This window comes from Hypoxylon trugodes, assembly GCF_022578975.1.
Source record: "Hypoxylon trugodes strain CBS 135444 unplaced genomic scaffold F4822scaffold_7, whole genome shotgun sequence".
Classification (NCBI taxonomy): Eukaryota; Fungi; Ascomycota; class Sordariomycetes; order Xylariales; family Hypoxylaceae; genus Hypoxylon; species Hypoxylon trugodes.
Window position 1 is genome coordinate 2,034,011 of NW_026250022.1, and position 15,445 is coordinate 2,049,455.

The 15,445-nt window shown below is 47.0% G+C and overlaps 4 protein-coding genes across 4 annotated transcripts; all 4 read right to left on the reverse strand.

Annotated features, from left to right (window-relative positions):
* Window positions 1-344: 344 nt before the first annotated feature.
* Window positions 345-2,618, reverse strand: F4822DRAFT_431538 (DUF803-domain-containing protein; the record flags this gene model as incomplete). Its single annotated transcript, XM_051461489.1, has 2 exons — window positions 345-1,784; window positions 1,836-2,618. The coding sequence occupies 2 exons, from the start codon at window positions 2,616-2,618 to the stop codon at window positions 345-347; spliced, it is 2,223 nt and encodes a 740-aa protein (XP_051312440.1).
* A 4,651-nt stretch (window positions 2,619-7,269) lies between these two features.
* F4822DRAFT_410883 (uncharacterized protein) lies at window positions 7,270-10,166 on the reverse strand. The gene is made up of 5 exons (XM_051458805.1): window positions 9,740-10,166; window positions 9,397-9,661; window positions 9,016-9,344; window positions 8,205-8,855; window positions 7,270-8,142 (listed from the first exon to the last, which is right to left on the reverse strand). The coding sequence occupies exons 1-5, from the start codon at window positions 9,741-9,743 to the stop codon at window positions 7,541-7,543; spliced, it is 1,851 nt and encodes a 616-aa protein (XP_051312441.1). The 5' UTR covers window positions 9,744-10,166; the 3' UTR covers window positions 7,270-7,540.
* Window positions 10,167-11,430: 1,264 nt separating this feature from the next.
* On the reverse strand, window positions 11,431-12,529 carry F4822DRAFT_323703 (DnaJ domain-containing protein). The gene has a single exon (XM_051455504.1). The coding sequence runs from the start codon at window positions 12,254-12,256 to the stop codon at window positions 11,531-11,533; it is 726 nt and encodes a 241-aa protein (XP_051312442.1). The 5' UTR covers window positions 12,257-12,529; the 3' UTR covers window positions 11,431-11,530.
* A 358-nt stretch (window positions 12,530-12,887) lies between these two features.
* F4822DRAFT_410889 (norsolorinic acid reductase) lies at window positions 12,888-14,941 on the reverse strand. Its single transcript, XM_051458806.1, has 3 exons — window positions 14,271-14,941; window positions 13,946-14,085; window positions 12,888-13,885 (listed from the first exon to the last, which is right to left on the reverse strand). The coding sequence occupies exons 1-3, from the start codon at window positions 14,560-14,562 to the stop codon at window positions 13,184-13,186; spliced, it is 1,134 nt and encodes a 377-aa protein (XP_051312443.1). The 5' UTR covers window positions 14,563-14,941; the 3' UTR covers window positions 12,888-13,183.
* Window positions 14,942-15,445: the final 504 nt, after the last annotated feature.

Below are 15,445 nucleotides of genomic sequence, written 5' to 3' on the forward strand. Positions count from 1 at the left end.
ATATGCACCGCTTCAACCACACCAAGTTGGACATCAAACCGTCCACTAACCGCTATCTAAAAACTAACTATAGTACAATCGTTTTTCCTAATCGTGTCCAAAAATCCTTCCGGTGCTGCAAACACGTGTCTATATGTATCCGTTATCCTATGCAACATGCTAGTGATACCACGCCTCTGTAGTTCTTCCCTGACTCCGGCAAGTTTGCTTCTATAAGAATGATCATTTGAGTATTCGTACAGCCGACCAAACCACCAATTAAAAGACGTGCAAGCGTAGGTATCCACGTGGTAAATAAAATGAATAAGCACATCACTCATATCTCATGATTCTTTGTCCGACCTTCAGATGAAAGCTCCATCTCCACCTCTAGGCGGATTTCGTCCCGGTGGTCGCGGTGGTGAACTGCGAGGCGTTGAATCCCTGCTTCCATTTCGACCCCTATCCCACCTTCTCCGGCTCGCCTCGTAATCATCCTCCTCGCTCTCATTTTGATCGCTCCCTCTCCTAGGCGGACTATCCGTTATGCCTCTGCCGTACCGTTCCACTCTTTTATCGTCCGAATATGAATCATCGTCACTTTCTTCGTAATCATCATCGTCGTCATCGTCGTGTCGAGGCAGCGTTGGCATCGAATTAGAATCGCCCTTAACAAGACCCAGTCTTTCCTCCTCCGTCGCATTCTTCACTTGAATCTGACGATCCGAATAGCCCCGTGAGCCTAAACCAAGACGGGACGTCGAACGGTTCCTCGGCGGCGGCGCTACTTGCTCCTGTGGACTGTCAGCTTGATGCCGACGGAACACATTTTGGAACGAAAACTGCCGACGTGCTGAGGGCATCTCCCCGTGAGGTGGTGGGGTCGGCGGAGCCAAAGACGCGATGCTTGGTTTCGGCGATTCCATAAACTGAATGTGACGCCCAGTACTACCAGACGCTATGCTGGCGGCACCGCCATACTCGGTCTTCCGCAAGTCGTCCGGGAGACCATAGATGTGGCCCCGGCTGTTACCATACGCGCTCGACTCATTTCCATATTTCTGGTTCGGAACGGCGATGTTGGTCAACTGTACCGGATGCATCGGACTTTGAACCCTGGGGTTTTGCTCTCCCTGGAAATCAGGATGCCCTGGAAGTAAAACACTCCTTGCTCGGCTTCGAATGGTGCCGGCTATACTTGAAAGCATACCCGGCGACATTTGACGGTTTCGCTCTTCGGCCAATTCCTCCTCTGTTGGGAACCTTGATCTGCCCAGTGGTGGATGCGCCGGAGTATTAACAGGGCTCGGTGTTGTCATTGCACGGCTCCTATAGCTTCCCATCGTTGTTCTTCTTCGTCTTAATCCATCCCATTCATAGACTTGTTGACCATCCTCGCTGACAGGGGCAAGCCGCTCCGATTCTTTCTCCTGGTGAAGTCGCCGAAATTCTTCTTCCTCCATCTTTTGTCGCACAAACGAAATTCGCCGCACGATAGCGGCAGCTCCACGAATCGCATCGGCCTTTGGTTCTGTTTCGGGTTGCTCTTGTTCGGCGATTGTGTGAATTTGGTCCAGGTCGCCAGCAAAAACAGCGGAATCTGGTACATCCTTTGCGGATTTAGACAATTGGAGAAGAACCACGCCAGAGCAAATCGTAAGGAATCCCATGACGACTGTCACGATTTCCATCGCTGTCCCCTTGAAACCTTGGAAGAGAACAGCCGAAGTGATGAGTGTCGTACTTGTGAAATATACATAATACGTGGGGGTGACCATCGCCGCGTTGTATAGATTGAGCGCTTTCTTCATGAAATATTAGCACATCGACCATTAATTTCAAGATGGCTGACTTACATTTAAATAGATAATTTCCGTCAACAGTGTCGCTATAACGAAGACGAGAACGACATATAAAAACCACTGGTTGAACTGAGGAGTGCCGCCAGCCTGGGCGACGATAGCAGAGCCCAAGCCCTGAGTAGCAACAACACTCAATCCTCCAATCCAACTGCAGACCGAAATATAAGGAAACATGTTCTTTTTTCCATATCGTGGTCCAACCCAAAAGGCAATAAAAGCGCAACCGACGATAATAACACCGGCGTAAGTTAGAAACCCTGGAGTAACAACAAACTTCTGTAGCTCTTGGATATTTGCTACAGATGATTCCGCCGGGGCATTCAATGCGATTATAACAGATCCAATAATGCAGAGGAAACAGGCGACCTTGCCGACCATACTAAGTCTCTCCTTCAAGAAGATGGCTGAGAGAATGGCGGTAATAACAACCGATAGGGCTCCCAGGGAGGTGACTATAATCGCATCCGTGAAAGCGTACGCAGCAAAGTTGCAGATCTCGCCGATGATCATCAAGGACATACCACCCCACCAGAAGGCATTCTTGAGGTAGCCATAACCTTCACCAGCAACTTCATTATATTTTTCGTTTGCTTTTAGCAACCCAACCTTCTTCAACACAAATGACACTCCAATAAAGCATCCAGAGGCAACTGCTAGGGCTATACCGATGGCCTTGAACGCCGGTGGTCGAGTTTGTTGATCGGGGTCCGAGCTCGTTGAGTTAGCTCTGGCATATATTTGGTTGGCCGTGAGGAGGATTCGCCCCGTCTCGTCCATGTTGGAGAGTTGGGGATGGCGATAAATCGCCGGTTATGGGTATATAAGGACTCGTCGTGTCGCTAGATTTTTCGTATATTATAGGAACAAGAGTGGTGGTTGTCGAGAATGGAGTTCAAGTCGGATATAGATTGTTGTTTATACGAATCGTATTGTGCAAATGCACCAGGCATATAAAGAAGAGTGGGAGCCGTTATCGTAACTTTTTTTCTGACTATCGAAGGTTAAAGATGCGGAAGATGCAGACACGGTTGCTATTCAGCGGGATAGTCGAAGTCTAATTAGGTGGATAATGGAACTCGAAGCTCAGTGGCAGCGGGAAGGTTAATACTGTAAAGCTACAAATCGCAGGGATTATCGAAGATCAGTTTACGCAATACTTTAGGTGGGTAGATATTAGAGGTACCTACCTAGGTACGTTAACAATAAGTAGAGGGTCGTCGGTAGAAAATAGTATATAGTAGGACGAGCGTTACTTGTAACGAATTCGAATCAATTACGTTGTAAAATAAAAAAGTAGGGGGTTCGGTATGAGACGATTGTTGTGGGAGCAAGAGGTCGCTAGCACAAGGTGGGCATAGAAGTATAGAACTGGTTTGATTCGTGAAACGGCGACAGCAAGGAATAGTGATTAGGATTTCTTAAAAGTCGTAATCACCGTACGAGCCATCCTATTTTTTTTTTGTTTCTTTCTCTTAAGATTTCGTGACGAACATACAAAAGAAGAAGGGTTGAAGAAAATAACAAACCACTTTCTTATCAAAATAGAATTCATGCAAAAACAATAGGAAGAAAGAGAAAAAAGCAAAGAAAGAAATCTGGATTGGTCTTTCTATCGGCTCTCACGAGGGACATCCAAGCGTTTATCGCACATGGGCAGCGACGTTGTACAGTATTAGCTACCTAAGTATGTACAGAATGTACGTAGAATTGCGCTACTGCTTGTTAGTGCGGGACCCCCGGGACAGGGGGTTTTGGGAGAGTTTTCCAAGATCTGGACCGTCTGCTACTACCTACTACGTAGTACGAATATCCATACGGGAAAGTACCATGCCTACTCGGGTAAGCTAGTGAAGTTACTACGTATTAGGTCGTGGCTCAGCTATAGGCTACCTAGGTACATATACTAACAAATGTCCGGTATCCAGAGGGACGACAGAGCCAAGCCGGTGTGGGGTCCTTCCCTTCAGTACACCTGCCAACGAAACCAACGAAGTTAATTGAATCCTGCCAATGAGCTTAGCGTATCTAGCCACTTACACGTACCTACCCGTAGGTCACCCACAATACTACGCAATACCGCTATAAAGTTGAACTGATTTTCATAAACCATGGCGTCGGAACCGGACTGCTTTCACAAAATTACAACTTTAATTAATGTCATCATGGCAGGCAGCATGGGAACTTCATCTAATCCCGACTTGCCGACCTAAGCGTTTCCAAGGTTTATTTCTGTTTCTTATTCTTTACTTTTCTTGACTATTTCATGTGTACGATAATATCGACGAACGCTTCTATTCAAAACACACCCGCGCTATGATGTAGTTTCTATACAGACTTTGATACACGTGGCTGCGGATGCGTATGGTAAGATAAGATGTATGGCGATTCTCGATCTGATTAACATATTCAACACTCAAACTGGATCTTGACGGACATCTTCAAAGCCGATCTTGAACCATTTTAGACACCCACCCGAACCAAACAGACCCTGCATACCATACAGTTGCATCGTTCCCCCGCGCGCTAAAAGAATGTGACAGTGTGATGTCAACGCATCAGTCAGATTCGATGGATAGATTGCTGCTCAGTTTGGGGAGTTCAGCCTTTGGACATCAACTCCGTAATTGAGTGTGATTCAGCTACATAACTAACCTGCCAAGTCTGCCACAATGTTTGAATAAAGATCAAAAGGTCGAGCGACTAAACTGCCGGTTTGAAAGATAGTAGGCCGGAAGAAACCGTTCATTGCTATTGGATGTTTGCAACAAGTCAGCACCCGCGACATCCAACACATACGCAGCGTTTCGCCCTGGGCCGTGATGGCCAGTATTGGCCCTACCGAAGAACAGTGATCGTCGAGCTATATTGCCTGTCTACACCCTACGAATGATTGGCCCAGTTGCTCTCTTTTCCGGCTTGAAACCATTTTAGGAACCTCCTTACCTATCATGGACCAAAACAAGTTCGACAATATGTCATCTGGTCATTTCTAGTGGCTATTTCTAGTACCAATGAGATCATCAATCCCGCTGGGGGCTAGTGTCTGCTACCTAATTCTGGCAAAACTCATACCAATACATGTTCTCTTTTCAACCAAAACTAGACAGCCCAGTTCCCTTTTAGAACATACCTTACCCAAGAATCCTCTATTCGTCAATCACGTGATTAACAACGGCACCTGCGTTGGTGCCTGAGGATATCCTTTGATGCAGCTTGTTGATGCATGTCGCCTTCCGACTTGATTAGCAAAGAGTAGGCTCTGCCAACAAAAAATTCAAGTGCATATTATGCGTGAATAGGTCATCAAGTATGCATTCAAACAACCAGAGCAGAGATATTGAACTCGGCGGTGAAGCCTGATCAGGCAGATACGAACGGGTTCCTGAAGCCCTGGAGATGTTCTATGTTAGATTGGTAGTATAATAACGTCGTCCACATTCCCTGACCATGAGCTCAGCCGTATAAGTGTTTTAATCATCTCTTGCTCCGTACTTAGCTATATATATTCAACTCAGATCAATAAGATAGGGCACACGGACCCTCTCGTTTCGTTTTCGTTTTCGTCCAACTCATCCAACCTTCCCTTAACGATATGTATTTCATCATATCATGGCAGGAAATAAAAGGAGCAAATGGAGAGCTCGTGTCTATCGTTGCTTGTTTAAGTGACGAAAGTATTCCTGCAATGTTGCGCAACAGCCAGCAATCGATAACTAAAATAAGCTAAACATCAATCGGAATCTCCATAACAGTCTAGGATCGGAGATACATTGTAATCCATTGCCACGGCGAAAGTGTTGAGAGCATATGTCCTTTTGGTCTGTTCATGAGCCATGAGTTTGACTCCCCCCGCCAAACTGATGACTCTGTTCAATTGCAATATAACGGCGAATACCTGATCAGGAACAGATTAATACGAGGAAGCGGAAACATTATATATAATAAACAAACTATCACTACATACGCCAGTGACCAATAACATCAGTCACTGGTGAGTTAAATTTTCTTTGGAACTCGTCGGACACCTCCATATTTCTATTGTAAGGTCTGGACGAGAAGATACGAGTAACGACCGAATCCCACGCTTCGAGCAAACCAATTCGGAACACACGAAGCAGATAATGGTACTGAGCTGAAGCGACGCTTCGCCGACTTTCGGAACGCCCTAGATGGGTGGCTATACCACAGAAAGATGTGCGAATACAACTGGTCGCTACCCATCTGGAACGACACCGAAATCCCGGCGCGTTGAAAGCACGTCAACAGATCCATGTTCACCACACACAGAAAAGTCTCTCACGAACAACAACACTCGGGACTTCACTACGAGTCAGTCTGTCTTGAGAGATTCTATTACCAAGTGTCATGCAACACCCGTTCGCTATGAAGTCAACTCAGCCCCTCTCGTGAGTTTAACCCTCCGATAATGCGATTGGAGATGCCATAGAGGGCGCGGCAAATTCCGACCCCGGACGATGCATAAAATACAATCGTCGCCATCTTGATGACATATTTATTAATTGATTGCCCTTTGCATAGTTGATGTTGTTAGCTTTATCCTTGATGGTAGATGAACCAGGCTCACTGGGACCAACTACGCACGTCAGGATACGGACGATAACTGGTCTATCATCATATAAGAAAGGACATGGTAAACACTGCCCACCGACAGTAATGAGGGCACACGCGAAGGACAACTCGGCTAACTGGTTCACGAAGACACTCGAACAAACACTACAAGCGATACGCGGAAGCGCCGAGGCCGTAGAAGTTCCGACGCGCTATCTTCCCGAACCATATGGATGAAGGAGCCAAGTCCGGCACTCACCTCACACAGGGAGGCCTCGGCGCCGGGGAACCGCCTCTAAGAGACTCACCGAGGACTCAACTACTAGAAAGCCAACTAGTAAAGGAACGACGAGTGCATGTGGGCAGATAGGGTACACGTGGGACCTTCACGGCTACCTTGTGGCATGTGTTATTCAAAGGGGTTGCGCTACGCTGGGTGTCCCCTAGCAAATTTCTGTCTTTTGGATGCGTCCACGAGTTCATGCCGTTAGGTTTGAATCTTGTGCCACAGGTTCATCTTTGTTTTATGGATAAATTAGTATCCAAGCGCCTGCAAGACTGTGGAGATGTAGTGGCGGTGCTTATTGAGGATGCGTATCTTTATTGCATCCTCGTAATCTTGTAGGCACTTAGACTCTAATTCTTCTATTGAACGAAGGTAATCTAGTATTACGCGTCCTCATAGTCGATGTGTAGGTCGTCTTCGTGGCTTGATATAGCGCCTTTGCGGACAGGATAGAAGCACTGAATCCATCAAGCAGGCGTTTGTCTTTGTTATGGGGCGGGGAATGTGAGGTTCACCTAGTTCATGTTGTAGTATCGTGACACTGCAAGCAAAAGCTGATGCTTATAAACATATCGACAATATATTTTACAGTCAGCTATAATCTCTTCTGTGACTAGCGCTCTAAGTAGTTGTGTGGCGAGCTTATAGCTACCTACTTGTAGAAGACTAGGAAGTTATGCGATAAGATCAATCTCTAGGCACGCAAGTTTAGGGGTATTTTTTTCAGGATTGTGTGTATCTACCCAAGGCATATATACACCTTCATGTCCACTTTTCATCACACATCTAGTACAATCATCACACAACCTCGCTCTTCAAACTCCATCACTCTATAATCCAGAGTCTACGACTTCTCATCAACAACCTTCTGCTGATGCGCCCTCTCCTCATCACTCTCCGAGTCCTTCTTAATATCGCGGAAATCCGTATTAAGCACGAACTCCTCCTTATCAATATGTCTAAACGTGAACCAGAAAATAATAGTCAGCGCAGCGCCGACAATAGTCGGACCCGCGAAAGCCCAGATCAGATACGGGTCACGAATAGCAGGAGCCGTGCCTAGAGCGATAGCAGCGGAGATAGCGCTCATGAATAGGTTAAGCGAAGTAACGAGACCCTTCATGTTCTTGGGAGCACGTGAGTATGCGATACCGTATGCGGTGACGTTGACGAAGATCTCGGAGATGGCAGTTACGATGATGGGGATCGAGTACCACGCGTACGAGATATCGGATACTGATTTCGCGCCTTCGGGTACGATGTCGGCGCATGTGGAAGCGTTCCATCCGCAGGGGGAGGTCTTGTAGACGTAGTATTGGAGGACGGCGAAGGCGATGGAACCGATGGTGCCGAGGGCGAAGCCGAATGTCATACGGGAGATGGGACCCCATTTGATACCGTATCTGCGGAGGAGCGGGTAGAGACCGTGGTTCACGAGGGGAACAACTGCAAATCGTTAGAATCAGTAACAACTAACCTATTACCAGGAAGGAGAGCTTCAGACTTACCCAAGACAATAGAGACCGAGTTCAAGTTATCCAAAAGATCATTAGGAAGACCATTAGTGTCCATTCCAGCCGTAAGCGCATTGGCAGCAGCACCAAGACCACCATCGTTGATCTGGTAGATAGGCTGGAAGATGAAAATACCACAGGCCTGGAAAGTCCGTCGTACATCCTCGACGAATTGGTCATCATATCCATATTCTTTCGTGCTACCAGCGGCTTTGCGCACACTCGGCTTTCCAGCTTCCCAGAAACCCTTTCGACCAATGCTCTTCAGGCCACCGTGAGCAAAGATGTCGGCAAGGACCTTGAACACGTTGCCTAGATCCGAACCTCCAGGAGGCTGCTTGATTAGGCGTGGGTTTAGATACCATAGTAGCGGAGGTAGCAACAGATAGAGGATAGTCGGGATTAGGTAGGCAGCCCAGTAACCCACGAGCTTCGCTAAGTACGTCGTCGGAATACCGAAACAAGCGCCGATGTTGATGAGTAGGTAAAACCATAGCAGAACAGAGTTGATTGACTCCTCGGGGTCGACGATGACCTTCTCGCCATTCTTGTCGGTAATAACGTGAGCGATCTTATGAGGACTCTGGTCGATGATAGTAGGCGAAATATTCGGCTTGAACTGAGCAGCACCGATGGACAACATGTCTAGAGAATATTAGCACTCTATACATAGGTACGTAGTCGGGTCGCAAGTTTCAAAACGGCCGAGGTAAGATCAACATACTGCAAAGACGTTAGTATTACTATTACGGGAAAACGCGCGAAATGAGGGCATATTTCGCTACAGGGTGTTTTCAAACATACCAGAGAGATAGAGCAAAAGGACCAATGGCCTTTCCGGAGATGAGCACAGGTGGGAGCGCTGAAATGATCATGATAATATGGGCAACACCACAAATCGCAACACCCCAGCAAATCATCTTGAATCGCCCGTACTTCGTGTCTGCTAGCCATCCGAAGTAGATAGGCAGCGCATATGCTATAAATTTGAACGCTTCGGTCATGGCGGTGGCTACAACGGAGCCCTGGCCAAGAGCTCCGGCAGTATACTGAGACCCGGGGGCCGTAGCACCGGTACCATTTCCATCGGGCGGTAGAGGAGCTCGGATGAAGTTCTTGTAAACTTGGAAACATCTAGTATCAATTAGCTTCAATATAAACAATTCAGAATAAATCGCTGTCGAACCCAAAGTAAGACGCGCGTTCAGCGAATTCGACGGCGCAGAGGTAGTAACAAGACATCGGCATCTTGCCAGCAACCCGTCTCAGCGTCGACTTCTCCTCCTCGGTCGGGATAACGAGACCGTGTAGCGTCTCATGGCCATCTTCCGTAACACCCCGATCCTCCCCGGCGACATTGGGGTGAATCTTCTCATCGAGCACCTTTTCGTCCACAGAGGCCCGCACTGCGCTGATGGGGGCAACCACGGTGGGGAGAGTAGTAGCGGTCTCTATAGTAAATACAATCAGCAAACACGGGCTCAGACGTTACACACATCTAAGGTGCCTGTACTTGCGGGTCAACTCACCCATTGTGGAAATTTGCTTTGCAGAAAAGCAAAAATACTAAGGCAGTGGAACGAGTCTACGGTCCCGGGGTCGCGTCCCAAGATAAGAGGGAACGAGAATGCACGGGCAGAAGCCAGAAGGATCAGCAGACTGTTGCGGATGTAACACTACATATTGAGGCATATGGCGCGGGAGACAAAGCTGGGGTGGAGAGGCCGGCCATCATGATAGCCACCCGCCCTAAAGGATCAAGATTCGTCTAGATCAATTCAGCTTATCAATGGCTTAGCACCCATTCCATTCAACTTCCTAGATGAGGTTATACCCAACTAGTGGAGAATGGGAAGACCCGACTCCCTGGCTCTTCGTTCCTTTTGGACTTTGATCACACGATATTCGGATTAGTTGTCGCGAACGGCAATTCGGCGGGGGGGGCATGAGCATTGGGTAAATTCAAATTCTGATACTTGCCCCGGTCCGATCCTAAGCTACAATTCCAAATCAAGCCAATCACCATGCTAACATTGCTGGCAATATATTAGACATACATACGGGGGCTTGCATACCAAGCATACCAAGACAACCGGCGGACCAATCCCGAAAGCCGCCTTCGTGTTACATAAACATGTCTTTACCTGCCCTGGGTATTAGATTATACTGACGGATCTCGGTTTCGCTCTGGGAATCTCGCTTAAGGTGAACGCCACCGCGTCGGCTAGTACACCCACCGCAGGGGCTTTCTCTAGATAGGCAGGTATGGGGTATGCCGTTTTAGGTAGGTCATTGACGATAACAAAGGCCCATATCCGTGATCCACAAATTACATTAGAGACATTCTGGATACGACGTAGCATCGGGGCTAGAAAAAGAGGTATGGCAGCATATACCTTGTCAATCGCGTGGAATAGTGAAATTCTAGAAGCAATTCTTCCCCAGCTTCTATTACAAAAGGAGGCATAAGATTGGTATAGCACTCGGCCTTAAAGGGGGAAGGATTCGTTACCTCGCATTCTGATACCTCCTTCGGTCACCCTACCGATCTGGCTTGTGATAGAATCTATCAGAACTATATACGCCCTCTGGTTATCCTTCCCCTGTGAGAATATAACACGTCTCGAACCGCCGAATAATCAGTCCCTTATCTCAACGCCACACGCTAAAGGAATAATTCCGTTCCATATGTGTTGCCAAGAAGTCTATCACCTCTTCAACTGGATTATCTCCCTCCTTGACATAATCTGAGCATGATAGCCTACCCGATAGCCTATCAACCCACAAGGCATCTTTGCTAAGAAAGCTGTGAATGTGGATAAGTCCTGCGAAAAATAAAACCCAAATAGGACTACTGCAATAACTCGATACAATGAACGTACAGGTCCTCGTTATTATCCATCACACTATCTAATGAACTATGAAGCCTATTGATTGATGATTTTTACTTCACCGCCCGCCTAATTCTGGTGAGGCCTAGACAAACCATCAATGCGTCGTGAGGACCATGAACAAGGCAACAATACACCATAGCGATTATAGCTAAACATTGCCTCAAGGCACCGTGAAGCTCAGCAATCTCGTCCTCCCCGAAGAGATTTGTGTCCCTCATATCAATCATTTCTTCCGCCTTGCTCTCGGGGCTGCCACCCCCAAGGACGGCCCCGATAACTGCTATGACGGTTGCCAGGCATCAGAATTAGGTGATACGAAGGGTACCTGACAGGCCTAATAGAAATCGAACCCAAATCTTCGTTTGCACGCCAATCCAGTAGATAGTCTACCCGGAAGGGAAACAAATATATGGCGAAGCGCGGCTGTTAGAGGCTCAAAACCTCTATACCCGAACGACACCATTGTAAATAGAGGCCTAGTAACCGTTCCCACTCCGTTTCTATTCGGCTATCAGAAAGCAGCATATCATAAGTGTAAAGGATCTGAGATATAGACTGGTTCATATCCGCAATCCTTTTTTCGAGTCTAGAGTACTCAGACATGAGTATAGTCTTGCTGGTAACCATCCCATTCGGCCCCAAACTTGCAAATTCGATTCGACTCTCTAGGGTTGACCACTCGTCCTCTGTCTTAAGTAGGATATGCTCGAGTTTCGAAAACGAATTATGGCTTGGGCCACTAATTTTATTAGCCTTCCAGAATGCTGAGTTCTCCAGAGGTAGGTATCGAAATGCCTGGTAATTGCGCCAAAGAACCTCAAACGGCTCCTTGAGGTTCTTCAACTTCGTCATGCCGTGAGGTTGGCGGGTATTTTCCCCTCTTTGCGTGTTACTATAGTTGGTCCCTGGGCCTGAGTAACCTCGTCCCTGGTTAGTTTGTAGAGGAAGCTGGTTGTCGTAGTTGCGTCTTCGGTTTGGATCAATGAGAATATCGTATGCTTCTTTCAACAGAATGAATTTATCGTGATTCGCCTCGGCAGAGACGTCTTTCCTATCTGGATGGTATCTCAGACTCAGTTGTCGGAATGCAGATGTAATATCAGCGTTATTGGCACTACGATGCACCCCAAGTATGGCATAAGGATCCGACATATCAATGTTGATGACTTGTTATTGTTGTTATGGTGGTTGTGGTTGTACTTATTTATGGTTGTGGTTAGACCTATGGGCGGTATTTGTTTTGATTTGCTATTTGTATGTTTGGGTTGAAATCACAACATCTGCATCAAGGCGCGTTTATATATTTTCTCTCAGGAACCATGAGTCACAAAGGTTCAGGGAGCAGGAAGCTGCACTTCTATGGATGTATGCTAGTTTGAAGTTTACATCGTGCCATGTTGCATATAATGGGCCTTTATCATTGACCTGTATAAATATAACACTTGTAGAGTCTTCCGAAACCCATTAAACTAAAAATTTAAGGCCTGAATTAATAGAGTGATACTTCACCTAGCGAATGTATAAATAAGTACGCGATGTATCTAGGTAGGTGCTATGGCGAAATGTAAATAGGTTTGTTAGGCAAATTGCGGGCGTTTGAGTTAGTTAGATTGCATCAATCAACTGAAATTTGGCAGTTGCAAACCACCAATCTAAGTTGATCGCTGAATACACGTAGGTTCAAAAGGAGCTCAAGTACATATGTACTCCTAGTCAAGGTCCAGCCCCTATTTATCATCTTACATAATACGAGAGTCTTACCCCTTACTATTAACACACAAAATCAGAAGAGATATCTAAATATATTCTGGTAAAGATAATGCTATCCATGATAATCCAAATTCTTCGTTGCCCATCAAAGCACGTTCCCATACCTGCTTGCTACCTATGTATACTTGCGTAGGTATTGATGTGAAGCCGGTCCAAACCCATTGTAACATATGTATAAATGCACCACCAAAAATTGACGACAGTTCCGAGAATTGCCCATGTTGGCAGCTTCAGCTAGCCTCCAAAGGACCTGTACGAATCGTACCTACGTGTGAACCACTTCCAAGTGTCCATGAGAGCGCGAGTGCTCTATTCTCCCGCCTTACTTGGGACAATCGGCCCAGGTTCCTCGACGTAATCCGTTGTGCCTCCCATACACAGGTGGACAACCTTCCCGGGGTGATCGGCGCCGTGAGAGCCGTATAGGAACGTAGTAGGGAACCCGGGGTCGAATGGGATGGCGCTTTCTATCTCTTTGATATCATCCTCATCGAGGGATAAGGTGAGTGCTTCAATGTTAGCCTTTAAGTGCTCCTTGGTGCGCCCGCCGACGATAGGAAAGACGTATGGTGCCTTCGACATCACGTAGGCCTGGGCCACACTAGTAATGATGGTGTTTTTGCGCCTAGCGATCGATTCGAGCACCCGGCTAACCTTGATATCGGACTCGTCGGCCCACCCAGAACGTTCTGTCACGCGACTTTGGCGCTGCTCCTCTGTTTTGAACTTGCCACCGCCAAGTGCACCCCATGGAGCAATGCCCATCCCCTCGGCCTTCACCATGGGCAGGATTTCACGCTCAACATCGCGGTTCGCGGCCGACCAGCGACCCTGATACACACTGAATTGGCGTAACCCATGGTTGCGAGCGTACTCGTTGGCCTTGCTTACTACCCAAGCTGGTGTGTCGCTGACCCCGAGATATAGCACTTTTCCAGCTTGGACGAGCCTGTTAAGCGACTGCATGAGTTCGGGAATTGAGGTGTTGAAATCCCACCAGTGGACATAAAGCTTCATTAAGAATTATCAGCATGTCGCCGTCTTGTATGCCAAAGAGTAAATTCCACATACTAAGTCGATATAGTCCGTCTGTAGTTTTTGCAAGCTGCAGTTGACGGAGACATGTAAATTCTTGGTCCCATTGCCTTGGGTATTGATGTTGATCTCGTCAAAATTGTTGTGGTAACTGGTTGTGAACTTCGTAGCGATGACTATATGTTAAACCAATTAGCGCTATTCAGTGCAGTATCGATACCTAGGTTGGGCCTTCTAGGCGGACTGGCTCTGTTAAAGCGCCAAATAGGGGTACCTAAGTAGGCTGTGGCGTCTAGCTTCAGGGAGTCTTGTACCTATGGGTACCCGTACGAAAGTTCCGTATAAAAAGCAACTGACGTACCCATTTGATCACGAACGCTACGTTTCTTCATCCACTCTCCAATCCAACTTTCAGATTGTCCGAATTGGTAGTTGTTAGAAGTATCGATGAAATTACCACCTTGCTGGTAAAAGAAATCAAGGATTTCCTCGGTGGTCTTCTGATCGCAGACGCCCATGAAATCTTTCCAGGCATCGCCGAAGTTCATGGCACCAAGGCAAAGGGGACTAACTCGAACCGAAGCCGTTGGAGCCAGGAGACGGTAACGAGCCAGAGGGCTTTTTGGTGGCGGAGCTGTGGGTAGGATAGACATGATGGCCGCCTTTGGAACAGAGGAAATAAATGTATGGGATTGACCGGTGTCGGCTAATGGTGGATGGATTAGATAGAGTTTAGGATGATGGGTGTACTGAGGTGAATTAGTGGCGTTGATGATACGATCTTTGCAGTTCGCACCTGCTAAATTGACATGACTTTCATCTCGAGGAAGTCGGGACTCGACCACCCTTTTATAGTACGATCAGCTGGGCCATTTCTAGGGATTAAAATTCGACTATTACGAAGATAACTCCGGACCAGAAACCCTTGACTTCATTATTAATTGCGTTGGGTGATGTTACCGAACCATTGACCCTTCTATCTCCCCGAGTACGAACCCCATCCTAATGGTGATCCTACTAACTCCGTATCCTTTTTGCATATAAAGAACATGAAAAAAGGGAACCATTTATGAATCCCACCTAGTGGTAAAAGCCGCCGATTGGACTGCGTAACCCCACGTCACCCGAGGTATCTATCCGACGTGCTATAGTGACATATCACAAAGTGCGGTTACAAGCAGATCTGTGCATGTACACTTATATTTCACACTCGCACTTAATAATATGACCTGCTTTGAGGGGAATTAAGAATTCTAACTCCGCTACTCCCGCTGGGTCCAATGGAATATTGAATCGTTTCATGATACCGGCGAAAGAAGTCGTACTTCGAGAAATTAGTTGGTCGGAACGAAGCCGGTGTGAATTGATCCCAATAATCGTCATCTACCCGTGCCAAGACTTACAGTATCCTAATCGGGTAACCCCCCATTATGCGGCTGCAACTAAGCTTCTCAGCTTGGCTCCACTACTCCACACAAGCTACCGTCAACACTTTTGTAGTCGGCTTTTGAGGTTACGAATGCACGTCAAAATCCT

Coding starts and splice junctions, on each gene's coding strand:
- F4822DRAFT_410883 (XM_051458805.1), bottom strand. Junction 9,345..9,396: donor GAACGCGCGTCTTACTTTGG/GTTCGACAGCGA, acceptor AATTGATACTAG/ATGTTTCCAAGTTTACAAGA. Junction 8,143..8,204: donor CTCGGTCTCTATTGTCTTGG/GTAAGTCTGAAG, acceptor AACGATTTGCAG/TTGTTCCCCTCGTGAACCAC.
- F4822DRAFT_410889 (XM_051458806.1), bottom strand. CDS start 14,562: ATGTCTATCCTACCCACAGCTCCGCCACCAAAAAGCCCTCTGGCTCGT. Junction 14,086..14,270: donor TAGCGTTCGTGATCAAATGG/GTACGTCAGTTG, acceptor TTTAACATATAG/TCATCGCTACGAAGTTCACA. Junction 13,886..13,945: donor AGACGGACTATATCGACTTA/GTATGTGGAATT, acceptor TTCTTAATGAAG/CTTTATGTCCACTGGTGGGA.
- F4822DRAFT_323703 (XM_051455504.1), bottom strand. CDS start 12,256: ATGTCGGATCCTTATGCCATACTTGGGGTGCATCGTAGTGCCAATAAC.